General features: G+C 38.8%; 1 protein-coding gene across 1 annotated transcript in view; it reads right to left on the minus strand.

Moving 5' to 3' along the window:
* Window positions 1–125: 125 nt before the first annotated feature.
* The window catches only part of LOC103389459 (cilia- and flagella-associated protein 47), a 24519-nt gene continuing 8651 nt past the window's right edge, over window positions 126–15993 (minus strand). The window contains exons 18-50 of the mRNA XM_008324871.3: window positions 15647–15769; window positions 15417–15548; window positions 15204–15281; window positions 14972–15119; window positions 14796–14875; window positions 14247–14442; window positions 14026–14126; window positions 13460–13676; window positions 12931–13147; window positions 12606–12723; window positions 11832–11962; window positions 11629–11729; window positions 11049–11168; window positions 10450–10675; window positions 10289–10360; window positions 9749–9886; window positions 9562–9643; window positions 9349–9444; window positions 8928–9108; window positions 8368–8465; window positions 8117–8233; window positions 7623–7757; window positions 7255–7367; window positions 6853–7003; window positions 6606–6694; window positions 5920–6000; window positions 5578–5639; window positions 4851–4987; window positions 4367–4472; window positions 3432–3634; window positions 2361–2505; window positions 2140–2267; window positions 126–829 (exon numbers count right to left, since the gene is read on the minus strand). Of these exons, the coding sequence (XP_008323093.1) occupies window positions 800–829; window positions 2140–2267; window positions 2361–2505; window positions 3432–3634; window positions 4367–4472; window positions 4851–4987; window positions 5578–5639; window positions 5920–6000; window positions 6606–6694; window positions 6853–7003; window positions 7255–7367; window positions 7623–7757; window positions 8117–8233; window positions 8368–8465; window positions 8928–9108; window positions 9349–9444; window positions 9562–9643; window positions 9749–9886; window positions 10289–10360; window positions 10450–10675; window positions 11049–11168; window positions 11629–11729; window positions 11832–11962; window positions 12606–12723; window positions 12931–13147; window positions 13460–13676; window positions 14026–14126; window positions 14247–14442; window positions 14796–14875; window positions 14972–15119; window positions 15204–15281; window positions 15417–15548; window positions 15647–15769 (4152 nt within the window). The 3' untranslated portion in view covers window positions 126–799. The remainder of the gene's footprint in view (window positions 830–2139; window positions 2268–2360; window positions 2506–3431; window positions 3635–4366; window positions 4473–4850; window positions 4988–5577; window positions 5640–5919; window positions 6001–6605; window positions 6695–6852; window positions 7004–7254; window positions 7368–7622; window positions 7758–8116; window positions 8234–8367; window positions 8466–8927; window positions 9109–9348; window positions 9445–9561; window positions 9644–9748; window positions 9887–10288; window positions 10361–10449; window positions 10676–11048; window positions 11169–11628; window positions 11730–11831; window positions 11963–12605; window positions 12724–12930; window positions 13148–13459; window positions 13677–14025; window positions 14127–14246; window positions 14443–14795; window positions 14876–14971; window positions 15120–15203; window positions 15282–15416; window positions 15549–15646; window positions 15770–15993) is intronic.

The following is a 15993-nucleotide window of genomic DNA, read 5'->3' on the forward strand; positions in this document are numbered from 1 at the left end:
TATATTAAAATGAAAGTCACTAGATGGCAGCATTGCAGCTCATTTAATTAATCGAATACTACAGTGGTTTGTAAAGATAAATAAATAAATATTACCAGGCTTATATCGGTATTGGTTGATATGGGAAATGGAAATTGGGGTTGGGAAATAGCGGCATATTGGATATCGTCAAAAAGTTAATATCAGACATCCTTAGTTAAAATTTTAATCAGATTTATCCCGAGAAATTGATTAACGTGATTAACCAGTTATTTCAGCTGCCCTAATTTTGGGATGATTTGTAATATTTTTTTCCACTCTGTTACATCTAAGTTGTTTCTTAGTTATTTATTTTCTTAAAATTCCTTTTTTGTAATTATTTTATTTTTTACTTTATTTGTTTTTGTTTGTAAATGGGGTGTGTACAGAAAGTTGAAATACAGTAGTAGAATACGTGCAAAACGCCATCTACTGAGGTCACTGAAGGAGACGACAATAAATTAAATTGTCTTCACACTGGTAGGGTTTTCTTTAACATATTTTTGTCAGCCTCAGAGCCTTTTACATTTCATTCACATTCACCTAAGGATAAATTAAATACATTTGATTTCTGTATTTTTCATGCTTTCAGACATTTGACTGAGAACAATGTCCTAACATTTACAGACAAATCCTCTTCTTTATAATAGACTGCTATATTTCCAATCTTACTTAACATACAGAACTTAGAGTGTGGTCGAGCACCAGTTGGATCCACCTCCTGTGTGTAGATACCGTGGTTGTTGTTTTGGGTTAAAGCCATGTCCATAGTCCCAGATGATCACTGTGATGACTGGACCGACTGCTTCATCTGACACACACACACACAGACATTTGAAAATGAAAGTTAATGTTTCCTGGTACAAATATAAGTTTGTCACATTGTCATACAGTATGATTGTGCTAAACATTTAGTTTTAATCCACTTCTTGCCCAAGTTTCACGATTCAGTGTCTGTTTCACAGTTTTTGCTTCATATAAGTTGGAAACGGTGATTTGTCAACTAACAACCAACTCCTCCAGGAAGATGAGCTACATGGAGTGACCACTGATACAAGGATATGGCAGCCATAGTAGTGGACGGCTAAAAATACCACTGACTGTAAATACTTTAAACCCATCTATGCCTCAAGGTATAGTTTAAAATTAGTTCTCCCTAAAACAATTTTTGGAGAAAAAAACGAATGAAAACACTTCAATAAATGTATTTGTTCAAGAAGTCCAACCTGTTTCTTTGTTTTGACCTTGAATTAGATTTAGATTTACAATTATTTTATTTTATTTCAAAATATTGCAGCTAGTTTGTCCTGGTGCCTTGTCCTCTCATGTATACCCTTATTTATTTGCTTTATTTAAACCCATATTTTTCTTACTTCAGTAGACTTGAGGCAGACATGATATCTGCTACACTATGGAACCACAACTCATTAAACTGCAAAGTCATATAAAAACAGGGTATTTTGTCCAAATGTCTTATTGGCTCCACCAATACTACTTTACTTTACTGTACTTTATATTACATTACATTACAATACATTTAGCTTTTATCCAAAGCGATTAACAATTTGAGTTAGTCAATCAACAATCAAGCATACAACAACATATAAAACAACATAACATAACAAACATAAATAATAAATAGTAATAAATAATTATCCATCCATCCAACCATTTTCATCCGCTTATCCGTTACCGGGTCGCGGGGACAGCAGTCGCCACCCAAATCACATTGCACCGTATCAACCCCCCAAACCTTCCTGTGGGTGGTGAGTCCACTGGAAGGTACCAACCGCCCTAACCTGGATTTGAACTTGCCCAGGAGGTGAACCCTGGGGTTCCACACCAATGACAGAGACATTGCCTCTATAAATAATTATATATATTTTTATTCTTTACTATGGATGGCTTCATACGAGATCCAATACTCAGGATTGGTCCGATACTGGTAAAAATGTCAGTATTGAACATGAATAAAAAATGAAAACAACTATAGGCCGCCTGATCTGATATCTAAACCCAAATGCTCAATCTAACTCTGCATGACATGCAGCAAACTGATTGAACGGACTGAATTCAGTACCTCCAAGTTGCAGTATCGGTATTAGCTTTAGCTTTACAGACCTGTGAAGTGATATGTGCCTCCAACATGAAGAGCCTGGTGTCACTTGAAGACTTCAGGACCACCTGACATGGAAACTGTCCAACACGGTCAGCTTGGAACCAGATTGGGATTTCTACACTTTCACAATCTGTGAAAAAACATCAAGGACAATAAGGCAGACCTGGACAATAACAGTAGAGGATTGAATTAATATATACATCCAACATATTATAGGGTTTACCTGAAGGATTTTCCCATGGTACATTTGTCTCCTCCGTTACAGGAATTTCAACAGTACTGGGTAATCTGAAGTACTGTGGCATAGTAACACGAATGTTATAGGTTATTACTTTGTAGTCTTCTGTAATTTCTCTTGTTCGCTGGGCCTGAAACCAAACAAGGGGTAAACCAAAATTATGTTCAACCATCATAAGGTTTATTTTTATCTTCAAACATTGCATAAACTTGGAACCAGGGATGTAACGATGGCTCCTGAATCTGTTAAAAATCAATATAAATGTGCGACAATTTGCATCGGTTGAAATAAAAAAAACGAATCGTGCATCACAAGCAGCACACCGATAAAAGGGGTAACGATGGCTCCTGAATCTGTTAAAAATCAATATAAATGTGCGACAATTTGCATCGGTTGAAATAAAAAAAACGACTCGTGCATCAAGGTGTAAGGAGTAAGCTGTGTTCACTGGTCATACCATGAGACTCCATACGCTAATACAGCAGGTGGCGATATGCGTTTAAAAATGTGTAAAAAAGTGAGTTAAAAACTGCCAATAAACCAGGACGTCAGGTCCCTCCGTATGTAGTCTTCTGTAATTTCTCTTGTTCGCTGGGCCTGAAACCAAACAAGGGGTAAACCAAAATTATGTTCAACCATCATAAGGTTTATTTTTATCTGCAAACATTGCATAAACTTGGAACCAGGGATGTAACGATGGCTCCTGAATCTGTTAAAAATCAATATAAATGTGCGACAATTTGCATCGGTTGAAATAAAAAAAACGAATCGTGCATCACAAGCAGCACACCGATAAAAGGGCTGAGAGGGAATGAATGATAACAACAGAATACTCTGTATTATTTGATAAATATTTATGACAAATATATTGAAAAATAAGTCATTAGTTCTGATACTAGTTACACCAATAGAGAAGGCCTTGCTGGCCTCGTGTACGCCACTGAATGTTTGTTTTGTACCAAAAGACCATATGTTCCCGTTGCAAATGCTTCTGGGTATTTTAAAGTTCACCCTGTGATGGCTAAGGCAAAAACCCATCTCCTTGTGTTTACCCACCTCTCGTTTAAAAAGCTTGCTGACCGTGCTCGCTCTCACACTGCTGCTATACAACGTTTGTGTCAGCAGCCTCCTCCTTTGCTCCTCGACGCTCATGCTCAGCTGACCCCAGATGGCCAGGGCACGCTCCCAGGCCATATTGACCAGCGGCACACACAAAAGCCCCTCCCACACCTGATCCACCAGGCAACAGAAGCCTACAACTGATACAAACAGACATAATTAACAGCAGAGAAAATCTTTAGACATATGATCATATTTATCAACTTTGATTAAATACACAAATAAAACTAGTTTCTGGATGTAATAGATGCAGCAGACTGAAGTCAGGCTGTTTTCTGATTAAAGTGTTGGGGCTTTGTTTCCTAGTCTAAATCTGAGCATAAATAATTAACTGAAAATGATGCTGTTATTTTTGTCAGCGGCAGAGCTTGGAGCTAATTTTATGGCATTTCTAGCACTACAATATTTTATGTCCTTTACTTTTCATCAGTAATAACATGTGAAAACAACATTTTGCCAATTATTGTAAAATATGAGCAAAGTGGTGCCCCCAACAGGTAGCCACCCAGGATCATAGTGAAAAGAAATTGCTTAATAAAAGGAGACAAGGGCATAATATTAACATTAATTATTCATGTTAAAGTGTATTTTCAAATGTTAGTGAAACATGAAAATGATTCAAAATTCAGGGTTTTATGACTTAATTTAATTCTTAATGATTTAACCCAGTACATTTTGCTATGCTGCCATTGTAAAATTAAGCACTAACAAAAACTTGAGAAACCCTGTTAGCATTGAGATGAAATGGATCAAAACATTTGTCAACAAAAAGTATGAGAATATCCTAGAAATTCCTTATTAAGAAACACAAACGAGACAAACTGCTTGCCAATATCCAGAAGACAAAGATATTTTCTGAAAAATGTTCCTACCAGAGCTGTTGGGAATGGAAACAATGTCAGAACTGGGTTTGAACTTGACAGGAGATGGAAGTGGAAAGCACGCTGAGGTCTTCACCATATGGACCATGTCACCCACCTGATAGGCCACACACACCAACACACGCACATTAGTCATTACTCATCATTATTTAATTAATTAATTAAATAAGCATGATGTCAACTTTATTATATATCTGAGGGAAAACACGTCAACAGATCCATAGAAAACCCTCGGAGGGAAAACAAAAAGGTAATGGGAGAAGATATACCACGTGTACATATTTTGGTGACAGTAAAATGGAAAATCATCAACTTCACCGAACCTAAAACACATTTCTCTCGCACAGAATATTGTATTCTGTACACAAAATACTGCAAGTTCAGCAGTTTTACAGGAGAATTCATTCTGAGAGATCCTCTGTGGTAAAAAAAACGAAGAGAAAGCTAAAAACCCAGGAAACAGAGGCTCACTGACCTGCGGGCAAACCAGCAGGACTGAGCAGTATTTGACGCCAGTGGAGAAGGGCAGGTAATGGATGTTCAGGATGAACGTCTGTCTTGGTTTCAGACTCACTGTTCTCACTGCACTAAAGAACTCTTTACCTCCAACATCTAAGGAAACAAACAAATGTATTGTAACTTGAAACCATCGAGTGTCAAACACCGTAGAGACCCCAAATGTAGCTGAACACAGTGATCCTGTTACAAAAATGAACCTTGTAGTTTTGAATGACAAAATGATCATTTGAGGATCCCCCAGACCCCCCTGGTTCAGTCTGCTCCTGCTCCTAAATCTAAAGTACAGGGGGTCCTCTGCTTACGTCCAAGTTCAGTTTCTAGTGTGGTCAATTTAGTGTCTCACATACTGTACATCAGTACCTATGTCACTCACCTACGCTAACACAGTAGTAACATCATCATCTAGGACATTGACACAATCCAGTCTTCTGCGTATAGCACCGCATGATGACATACTCGTCCATTAATCCCATACGTTGAAATGATGGAACAAGACTTTCCTATTAAACCTATGGGAGATGGCGACGTAACCACAAAAGGCTGTAAGTCAAGCACGTCGTAAACTGAGGACCTCCTGGATATATTCTTCAGTTTCAAGTTTTCACTCATTCACATTCTCATACGAGTGAGAACTTGAAACTGAAGTCCCACACGAGCATGGCCTTTGAAATGATTTTACTTACTCTGAGCTGAATTCCGTCCCTCGGTGACTTCCCCACAGCTGTCTGTTACCACTTTCTCTGGCCTGAAACAAAGAACATTTTCATATTTACCTTATTCACAAAAGGAAACTGGTTCAGTCTGGTTCAGATGTGGAGAAGACACTTGATTGTTTGAACAAACCACAGTTCAAGACAACTGGACAATTGACTTAATGAAATAGGAGGTTTAAAAGTTTGGTTGCCATTCAATGGAAGTGGAACATTAACTGAGAGTTTCCCTACTTAATACAAGTTTGAGTTTGCATTCAGAAATGTGGTCAATAAAATGCAGAGACAAAGAGTTTAATATGTATGTGGTGTTACTTTGATCTGAAAGAGGTCCGCTGAATGATGTGTTTCTTTTCAGGCTCCAGTGGGTTATATGTGGATTCCACCAGCACCACCCTTAACACAGCAGAGATTGTTTTTATTAATGGCATTCAAAACAAAACAGTGAATAATGCATTTTATTGTCAGACTGCCAAAAAGCATCAGAGGCCTTTTCAAAAATGTAAGCTTTTTTGGTTCAGAAGTAATTTATCGACCTTTTCAACCCAATAGAATGCCATCTCCACCTAAAGGGAAATTCAGATGGAAATTCAAATATATTCCTGACATTAACCAGTGCAATAGTGCATTTTTATTCAGATTGACAGACCTTGTAGACATGATAAAAGAATGACGGCACACAGAGGAAGAATGCATTTTTGGTTCCCTGCAGGTGGATAATTTAAGTTTGGCTTTTTATTTTATTTCATTTTTTTAATGCAATCTTGGCTTTTTATTTTATTTCATTTTTTTTAATGTAATCTTCAGCATCTTATTTTCAGACTTTAAAATGGTCAAAATGTTTTTGTTGTATACAGAAAAAAATTGTAGTTTGAAGTGGAGAACAATTGTGAGTTGGCTGACACACTTGAATAAACACACGAGAACAATTGTGAGTTGGCTGACACACCTGCTAATAAAGGCTAAACTGACTGGATAGAGGTTTTTAGATAAACACCTACCTGAACTTAGCTTCCTTACTGAAAGGATTAGCGATGGATAGCTGGATGACTCTTAGCTCATAGCATGGAGACATGTGTTTAACTGTGCTCTGCAGAAACACAAGAGGAAACAGTATTAACCACCCTGACAATGAAATGGATGCATTAAATGTGTTTCTGTACTCCATGTCTCTCATGTACCCTTGTGGTGTGGGTAAAGGGGATGTGGGGGGCAGTTAGTGGTTCTGCCATGGTCTGTGGTACTCACTGTGGGTGTGATGTGACTGACATTAGCTTTCAGACTAAAAGCCAGAGTGGTGGCAAGTTCACCAAAAGCAGGACTGGAGATGAGCAGCAAGACTGCCTCCATGGGCTGCATGAAGAAGCAGCGATACCGAATGGTCAGTTCAGCGCCTGTCCTGTAATGAAACAACATACAGCAACAAGCTAGCTGATAGCTGGTGGCCAACTCCCCACAGTAAAATCTTGTAAAACTCATACTGTACAGTATCTTATACTGTATTTTTTGACTGGTCAGACAGACATAGCAGCATTATTACAGATGCTAACTGTCACTCACATTTGAGCAAATGTTTACATTTGCACACGCTGCAGGAGCCCCGTCTCTGGTAACAGTATCACCCTGAATGATTGACAAGTTCTCACTTACTTTGGAAGAACGGAGACAGCGGATCCATCAGTGAGGGAGAAAAGATAAGCATTCTCTCCTAAAAGGAACGTCTGGTATCTCTTTGGATGAGAGGAGGGAGTTCTCAGTCGAACCTGCAGGTGTCACAACAGACAGACAGGGAAGGAAAGATACAATAAGACATAGACAGGCAGACAGACAGACAAAAACATCAGGTTTATTACCAGGAAACAACCATTATCAGTCATCAAGAAATGTTTATTTGCTCCTGAAAATATGAAGCTTTAGCCACATTTGTGTTTCTTATTCAATTACTTTGATTCCCTTGTACAATATTTGTATATATTTGTGCTTGCACTGCTAAATTGTTTTGTGAGTGTTTGTGTTACCTTCTTGCTGAATGTGCTGTGCAGGCTTCCTGTCAGTGTGATGGTTTGCATTGGCAGGTACTGAGGCAGCTTCTCATACAGGTGAACACACAGCATTAATATCTGCACTGGATTAGGATCAGACAGATCTGTGGGCTGGGAACACACACACACACACATGTGCAGTCTGACAAAGCCATGATGATTTATAATATACAGTAGCTAATCATAATCATCTAACTGCACTGAATTATAAGATCAGTAACTGGTAATTGTCTGTCAAAGCTTTTAGACGGATTCTATGTAGATGTTAATTATTAAAGAGCACATGTCGTGAAGGTAATTCATCACATAGGTTAAATATTCATGGACATCATAGTCCACGTACCTGGACGTGGACTGTGATAAATTCAGTCAAGTGACGCAGGAATTCTAGAATCACGGAACAGTTTCTACTTCATAGAATGAAACCAGATTAGACCAGGCTTATCTCCACCTGTCATCCCTGTGTTTACCTGTATATCAATGTTGAGGGAAAGTGCAGTTAAGCACTGGACCACTATGATGTTGTTGTGGAGAATCTGCTCCAGAGTGTTGGGTGTGGTGTACATCCTCTTAAAGTGGCTGGAGATCTGGGTAGAAACACAGATGCTTACTAACTTACATTCAGTCCATATCCATATCTATCTACCTGTACAGAGTATGTGACATGAACTGGTCCACTTAATGTTATGAAAATAGATTACAACCTCCTGACGTAACCCACCAGGTACGGACAGTAGGCTGCAAGCAGCGCAGCGAGCACAAGTCCATCAGAGAAGTCCAGGTCAAAATTCACTATCCATCGTGCCATGGGAGTGGAACCTGTCAACAAATCAATTATTTGAATGTTTTTATTGAATTTGTTGAATTATAACATTCAGGATAAAAAGTTTAGGAAAATAACAATAATATAAAAATCCTCAGATGTTAATTACTTATCATAATAACCAGGAAGTCTCTCAAAATACAATATAAATGGCTGTCAAAGATTTGTTTTATTTTTTTACATTATTACAATGTATATTAGGTAAAAATATATTATAATAGTTATATAAATAAGATTAATAAATGGCTGTCAAAGATTTGTTTTATGGTATTATAATAGTTATATAAATAAGATTCAAAATACAGGTAACAATATTTACTGAAACACTGGCATAAAAGCATAATTGAGAATTCATAAACATAGTTGTGAAAATGTTCACAAAGCTGATGAATACATCGTCACACAATCTTGAAAAAAAAGGCTGACTTGTGTAAATGTATGTGGCGTCTGTGACCTACCTGCTCCACAAAAGGTTTGTCTCATGCTCTGGTAGTGTTCGTTGAGCCATGAGAGCAGCAGCAGCTCATTGGGTGAATAGACATTACTGGCCACGGACTTTGAGTTGATGGAGAGGACGCCATCTCCCTGGTTAGGAACTGTGCTCTGACCACTCTTGGACACACGCCGAAGCACTGACACCTATTTGTACGTTTGCATGAGAATATTTAATATCAATAATAGCATCAATAACAGTAACAGTTTACTGAGAAAAGTGTCATAAAAGTCTAAATTTAGAGCACACGTTTTTCATCATTGGAGAATGTGAGGAATGCAAACAGTTTATATCAATACAAGGTAGAACAACAAATGTCACGAATTTGGTTATATTAATTACAAATCTGTGTCTGAAAAGACAAAGGAAAAGAAAAAAATTCTTACTTTATAAATTTGCAGCAGCACGTCAGTCCAGGAGCGTTTGCTCAAAGACTCGTACCCTACATTACCGTAGGACAGACCATTGTCGTCTTTTTTTGACTGAGGGATAAAGAGACACACATGGTGCACAGAGCCGTAAATGTATTATGAGTTTGAAGGATAGCATTAAAATAATTAGAGAAAAAAGCATTTGCATTTAATATCAGGAAGTCGTACCTTTAGGCGACAACAGTGTTTGAACTCCTGTGCATCCAGCAAGTACTCAGGTCTGATGTGCTTCACACAGGCTCCCTTCCCCCTACACACAACAGTTCATAGGTCATTCAAGTCCCTTCCCTTCAAATAAGCTTCACTGTAAATGTAGTAATATTGACTACTGCAGTTACAGAAAGTGGACAAATACCTGAGAAAAGCTAGGACAGCCTCGTGCTGCTGCAGCACCTGATCAATACGTTGCTGTTTATCATTAGAAATAACTTCACAGTAAGGAATTCCTGGAATCTTTTCACCTATCAGGTGCTGTAGCATGTCCAGAACAGACCTAAAGAAAAGGACGTTTAGAGAGAACATCAGAGCAGATAGAGCTACATTCACGAAAAGCATCGTTATTGATCACTGTCCTGAAGTATTACTGGGATAATGGATGGATGATAGATAGACAGACGGACAGATAGATAAATAGGAAAGTGAAATAGGAAAGTGAACTCCTTGTCATTGTGACACAGCACACCACTGCACACAACCAAATGTGACCTCTGTTTTTAACCCATCATCACTGCCCCTAGCAGATATATGGATGGATGATAGATAGATGGATGTTAGATGGATGGACAGATGGATGGATAGATAGATAGTGTTGCTGATGTCCATTTCAATTTTTATTTTATTTTGTTTCAACTGGAAACTCAAAGGAAAAGCAGCAAAAATTCACGGGTGTTCTCACCTGCAGTCTTTATTTTGGGTGACACGGTAAGTCCGACCTCTGGTCTCCTGGGTTTGTGCTTTCAACACAATTCTACAAAAAGAGAGAGTGAACTGACAAAGTTTGTAACAAGGCAAACCAAACAGAGCCACAAAGCTAAATGATGAGCAGCTGATTCGAACCTCCTGAGTGTGTGTGGTACAGAGATGGGATGTGGTCCATTTGGCCAACCAAAGAGACTAAACCACCTTTCCACAGCTAACAGCACAGTCTGGTAATAAAGTCCTTCTTCTGAATCAGCTGCAGGAAATTCCGGCACGCTGAAGTTGAGTGGAGTGCGTTCAGTTGAAGAGACTTCTTCATCTCTGCTGTTTTGACCACTTAAACTGCCACTTTCTGGAAAAGACCCTGATGAGAAACATACACACTGTTGGCAAACATACATCAACTGACTAAAAGGTAGTGTAGACGTTCATCTGTTCATCTTTGAGCTATAATCGACCTATGTTGGGTTTTTTTCACAACTTCTGTGCTAACTATTCTGTTTGCTCATTCCAGTTATTTTTGCTGAGTCTGGTTACTGTAGGTTTGCTCATTCCAGTTATTTTTGCTGAAATGTAACTGTCAGCTACAGTAACCAGACTCAACCAAAAATCATCTTTGCCAAACCTCAATAGTCTTCAATCCTTGACTCTGCATCCAACAATATCTTCAATCATAACCTCACAAAACATTCAGGCTCTGCATTTTCTCCACAATAAAATATTAAAAGGTTCAGCACCTGAAGCTGAGGTCTTGTTTGTTCCACTTTCGTGATCAAATGAGGATAAAGATGAAGCCAAACCAGAGAGAGGACTTGGTGTGTGACAACGCTGAAGGACCGCCTCCACTACTGTGGCTCCTGAAGGACAGTCAAAGAAAAGTGAACATGAAGAAGAAATTTGATAATTTGATCTTGAATCTTACATTCAATTACCATGGTTCAAACATTCACATAATAATAGGCATTGCAAGAGCAAGGAAGAGCTGTGGGAAAGAGGCAGTCCAGGTGTAAAGGATGGAGAGGTGTGTCAGTGATGATATATGACAAACAAGGATAGCAGCAGCTTTGGAAAAAAATGGTTTAAAATCAATACAAATGTGTGACAATTTGCATCGGTTACACAACACCATTTCAGTTGGTAATGGTATTTTGCATAGTTCTTACAAATAAAAGAACATTGTCTTGAGCTCATTTTTGTTTCAAAATCTTGATAAAATGAGAAAGAAATTAATCATTTTGTAAAGAATATATTGTCACATTCCTAATGATGATGACCCATTGTTGTTATAAATGTAACATATTACTGCCAATACTGTACCTGTCTTGAGAACTATCTGTTGCTCAGTCCGGTTTCGGGCCATGTAGGGCCAGACTGTCAAAAGACAATTGTCAGTTGTAGCACATGTCGTAACTTGAAACCTGTAGGATAAGAGTGTGAGGGGTTTTATTATTAAGATTAAAAAAATAAACTTTATTCAGTGTTGTCTGAATAACACAGCAGATAATCACGACTTCCTTTACCTCTCATTAAAGTACTGTTCAGTGAATGTGATAGCAGTGCAGAGCGACACAGGAAGAGCTGAGCAGAAGGACACGTTGCAGGTCAAACTAGTCACAGTGGCTTCCTGGTGTTGAAGACTCAGTGAATGCCTCTATAAAAAAAGTTAAATAATCAGGAAAGAAAATGCTTTAAAACTGCGAGAGGCAACACACAGAGACAGAGTTCACCTCAGATATAATGGTTCATTGGTTTGCCAAAACACAACATAAAAAATCAATTTTCATTGCCCTCTAACGGTTAGAGAAATATTTTTTTAACCTAAGACTTTGCTTGTGAAATATCGTAACTCTACCAAAACAATGTTGTTCATTTTAGCTGTTTTAAGGTTCACTTATAGTAATTCATTTAGCTAAATCTAATTAATTTCTTTCCTAAACTTTAAGTCATACTGGTTATGTTTTTTCTCACGTAAAGGCATTTTCTATTAACTTTTTAATGGTACAGCTCAAATTTACCAAGAAACAATTTTGTTCAGTTTTAGAACAAGAATTTAAATTAAATTAAATGTCCCAACAACCTATATAATGGGAGGTAGTGGAGGAGCAAGGAATATATATACAGTCAGTTTATAAATGATGTATATTAACAATACAAAGTAAAGCAGAGTAAGTTTCAGAAATAATTCTGAAAACTAGATATAACCGTACATAATCTTAAACAGGATTAAGCACTAATAGTTAAAGAATATTCAAAACTTTGACACATCAAACAACAGCAATTCTCTGTGACTCTACCTGTTCTTGAGTCAGGACAGAGAGGGAGTTACCCTCAGGGAAGACCACAGAAAGAGGCTGAATCTTTGTCCCATTGTCCAGTTCTACATCGTCCACTTCAGCTAATATCTTTGTTCCACTGCAAACAAAGAAAAGGAAGTCAATGACATTGGTTTCACAAATTAACCACCTGATGGTTAATTAATGGTTAAACCTGATGATTAACTACTGGATTAGTGAATAATTGTTCGTTAAATCACCACAAAAGCAGAAAGTATATGAAAAGGCCAAGAGCACATATAGTATGTTAGTATGAGTGTGTGTGAGTGTGTGAGTGAAAACAAACATTGGATATCCCACAGCCAAAAGGGTGAGTGTCGCTGTAGTACTGCTTTGCAGAGGGACAGGGGGCAGCAGGATCTGAGGAGGGTGGAAGGTGAGACTAAGAGGCCGGACAGTGATGGTGATGTCCAGCTCTCTGTAGGGATGCTGTTCTTCCCCCTTACTCTGACCCTCCTCTTCCAGGTAAAGAAGGAGAGACAGTGGGATTATTCCACCAGGCTCTAGGAGAAAACAAAAACCAAAACACTGTTTAAAACATGTGTCAGAAGTCATTTATTTGTATTTCTAGACCAGTTATAGTACAACCAAAGAATATCGATCCATTTTACATTTACTCCACTGGTTACTGAAAATTCTATTCTAGCCTATTATTCTATTATAATAAGCATTATGATCAATTAAGATTTCTAAATTCTAATTTGACATTTTTTTTGGTTGTTTCTCATTTATTTTGACATAACCTTAAAGATCTTTTGGCTTTGGACATGTAGTAATCCATCATAATGGTCAGATGTCAGAGTGTTTCTAATTACCTAATGGGATAACCTCAGGTGTGATGCTGACTGTTACGCTGACGGACTGTCCAGGCCCCAGACAGCCACTGGATGGACTCGCTGAGCAGAGCGCCTTTTCTCTGCTGCCCTCTACTGGATCCGCTATTGAACTGCACTTAAACCACCAGTTTAAGCGCTTACTGCTGATGCTGCGCCAGCAGATACTCTGTTCGCACACTGCTTTTAGCTCCACTGTCTGAAAGGAACCACAGTCGTAGAGAGGACATGCACGTATGTTAAAAAGTAAAATAAATAAATAAATAAATCGTTAATTTATTTAACACAGAAGGAGGAAAGGAAAGGAAAAAAGAAGGGTCAAAAGGAAGGAACAAGGAAGAACATATGGTAGGATGTCAGGGAGGAAAGTAAGGATGAGGAGTTTAGATGAAAGAAACAACGGAAAGGTGTTAAGAAAGGTGTTAAGAAAGGAAAAAGGGAAATAGGAAGAAGGAAGGAGGGAGGGAAATACAGAAGGGGAAATTGAATACGGAAATAAAAAAGAAGCAATAGATAAGAAAGAAAGACAGACAGACTGGACTCAATACCTTCTGATTCACTAATAACTTGGACTGTACTGTCTGTGGGACTAAGGCATCCATGTGGAACTGTAGGCTGGAGGGAGACATTTCTACTGGGGCACAAACAACTGAAACACAAATAAATAATGTGAGAAAATGTAGCAAAATTATTTTTATGTAGCTACAAACTTTAGACTTTCTATGTAGAAAGTTGAAGTATAAAGTTGTTCAGCTGTCAGTTTCCCCACCTGTGGCCTGTATGCGTAGTGAGTGAGGCACCAACATGCCGACACAGCGGGAATGCTGGACCATGTGTTTCCACGTTAATGCTGACATTGAGGAGGACAGGGATGGAAAAGACGGCGTGGGGGCCGAAGAAGAAGAAGCAGAGAGCCATCTCTCACCGTTACAGATCAGAGGCAGATCAAAGTCGTATCCAGCCACCTGAAGGAAGACATTTATCCTCTTTAATGAAAAGATATCTGCAGTGGCTCAAAAAAGGTCGGAACACCTCTCTACTCTACAGCAGGAGTGAGAGCTGTGACTGGGGGGTGCGTGAGATAAAAAATGTGGTGTGGAGTGTTTCTGTAAGTGGGATTTATCCACATTTCATTATATCTCACACCAAAAATGTATGATTTTGATTGAAATGTAAAAATAATATCTGGACAACTAGGTCCTGACACTTTAACAAGTGTGTTACAACTTCCACAACTGACAGTAAGTTGAAAAATATTTGCTGCTGCAAGACAAGTGGAGACCAAATATTCTGTAGGAATATTAAGCTTGGGTCTGACCTGAGTCGGTGAGAGGACCAGGGAACAGTGTATGCTCTCTTTGCTCTGCACCTCCATGACACTCACTCCTGCCTCCCTTTCTGAAAACAAAAACAAAAATGATAACAGTGAGTACATTCAGAAGTATTTAAATGTCATATCTGTCCCTGTGTATATTTATGGGAACGAATGTTTACTGGTTGACGGATGAGGGAGATGAACAGTGAAGTCTGTGTAACGTGACAGGTCAAAGGTCAGTCGTGCTGCAGCAGAGGAGTGGTTTGTCAGAGTGAAAGGAATCTTCCTCCGAGAACCAGCGTGTACGACAGAAAACTGGAAACGGGGCTGAAAAATAGAAGAGAAAAAAATTGTACAAGAAGACAAGAGCACCAAGGGTCAAAGTAAGATCTGAGACTGACACAGACTTACCACACTGACTTCTACATTTGGAGGCTCCACTGATCCATTCACCCTTAGTTCAATGGACTTCATGTTCCTCATGGATATCTGAAGTCATAACCACACAAATTATTTCTGCATATTTCATATTTCTTTCCATCCTTTTGATCCTTTGTTAATTGATTACTTCTAATCTGATCCCCTAGGTCTACTTACATGTAACTGAGTTATGACGTCTCTTACCTTCACTCTAGTGTCAAACTTAATGACAGAATTGGGGGTAAAGAGGACCTTCAGTGCACTCTGGCCCCCACAGGGAATCACACCCTCCCAGGGACTGACTATCATGCCAGGCAGAGGGCTCAAATCTTGAACCTGCCTCAGACAACCACACAAAGAGAAGGAAACATAAGTGAGCCATACTGCCCCTGTCTCTTTGGTAAGAATCAGCACTGTTCTGTGTGGCAGGGCACCTGGTAGTAGGCGTGGTTCGGTCCAGCGTTGTGAAAAATAGCAGTTCTGACGGATGGCATGTTGAGAGGAACTGACCCAAATATGAGCTGCTTCTCTGATAGCTGGACCTGAGTTGATCCAATCTGTGGGGAGATTAAACAACAGGTAGGATGTATTTGTGTTGTGAAAGATTTGACCAAAGATGTTCTTGAAACATTCAGAGCTAACACATATCGGACTTTTAACTAGCATTCTCTGACTAGCATTTCTTATGGCTAAGTTTCAGCTATTTGTGCTATATATTCTTGGCTTTCTTTAAACTTATCCAGCAGCTTCGAGTGCCCCCCCCCCCCCCCCCCCCCCCCCC

This window comes from Cynoglossus semilaevis, chromosome 14 (genome assembly GCF_000523025.1).
Source record: "Cynoglossus semilaevis isolate Cse_v1.0 chromosome 14, Cse_v1.0, whole genome shotgun sequence".
NCBI lineage: Eukaryota > Metazoa > Chordata > Actinopteri > Pleuronectiformes > Cynoglossidae > Cynoglossus > Cynoglossus semilaevis.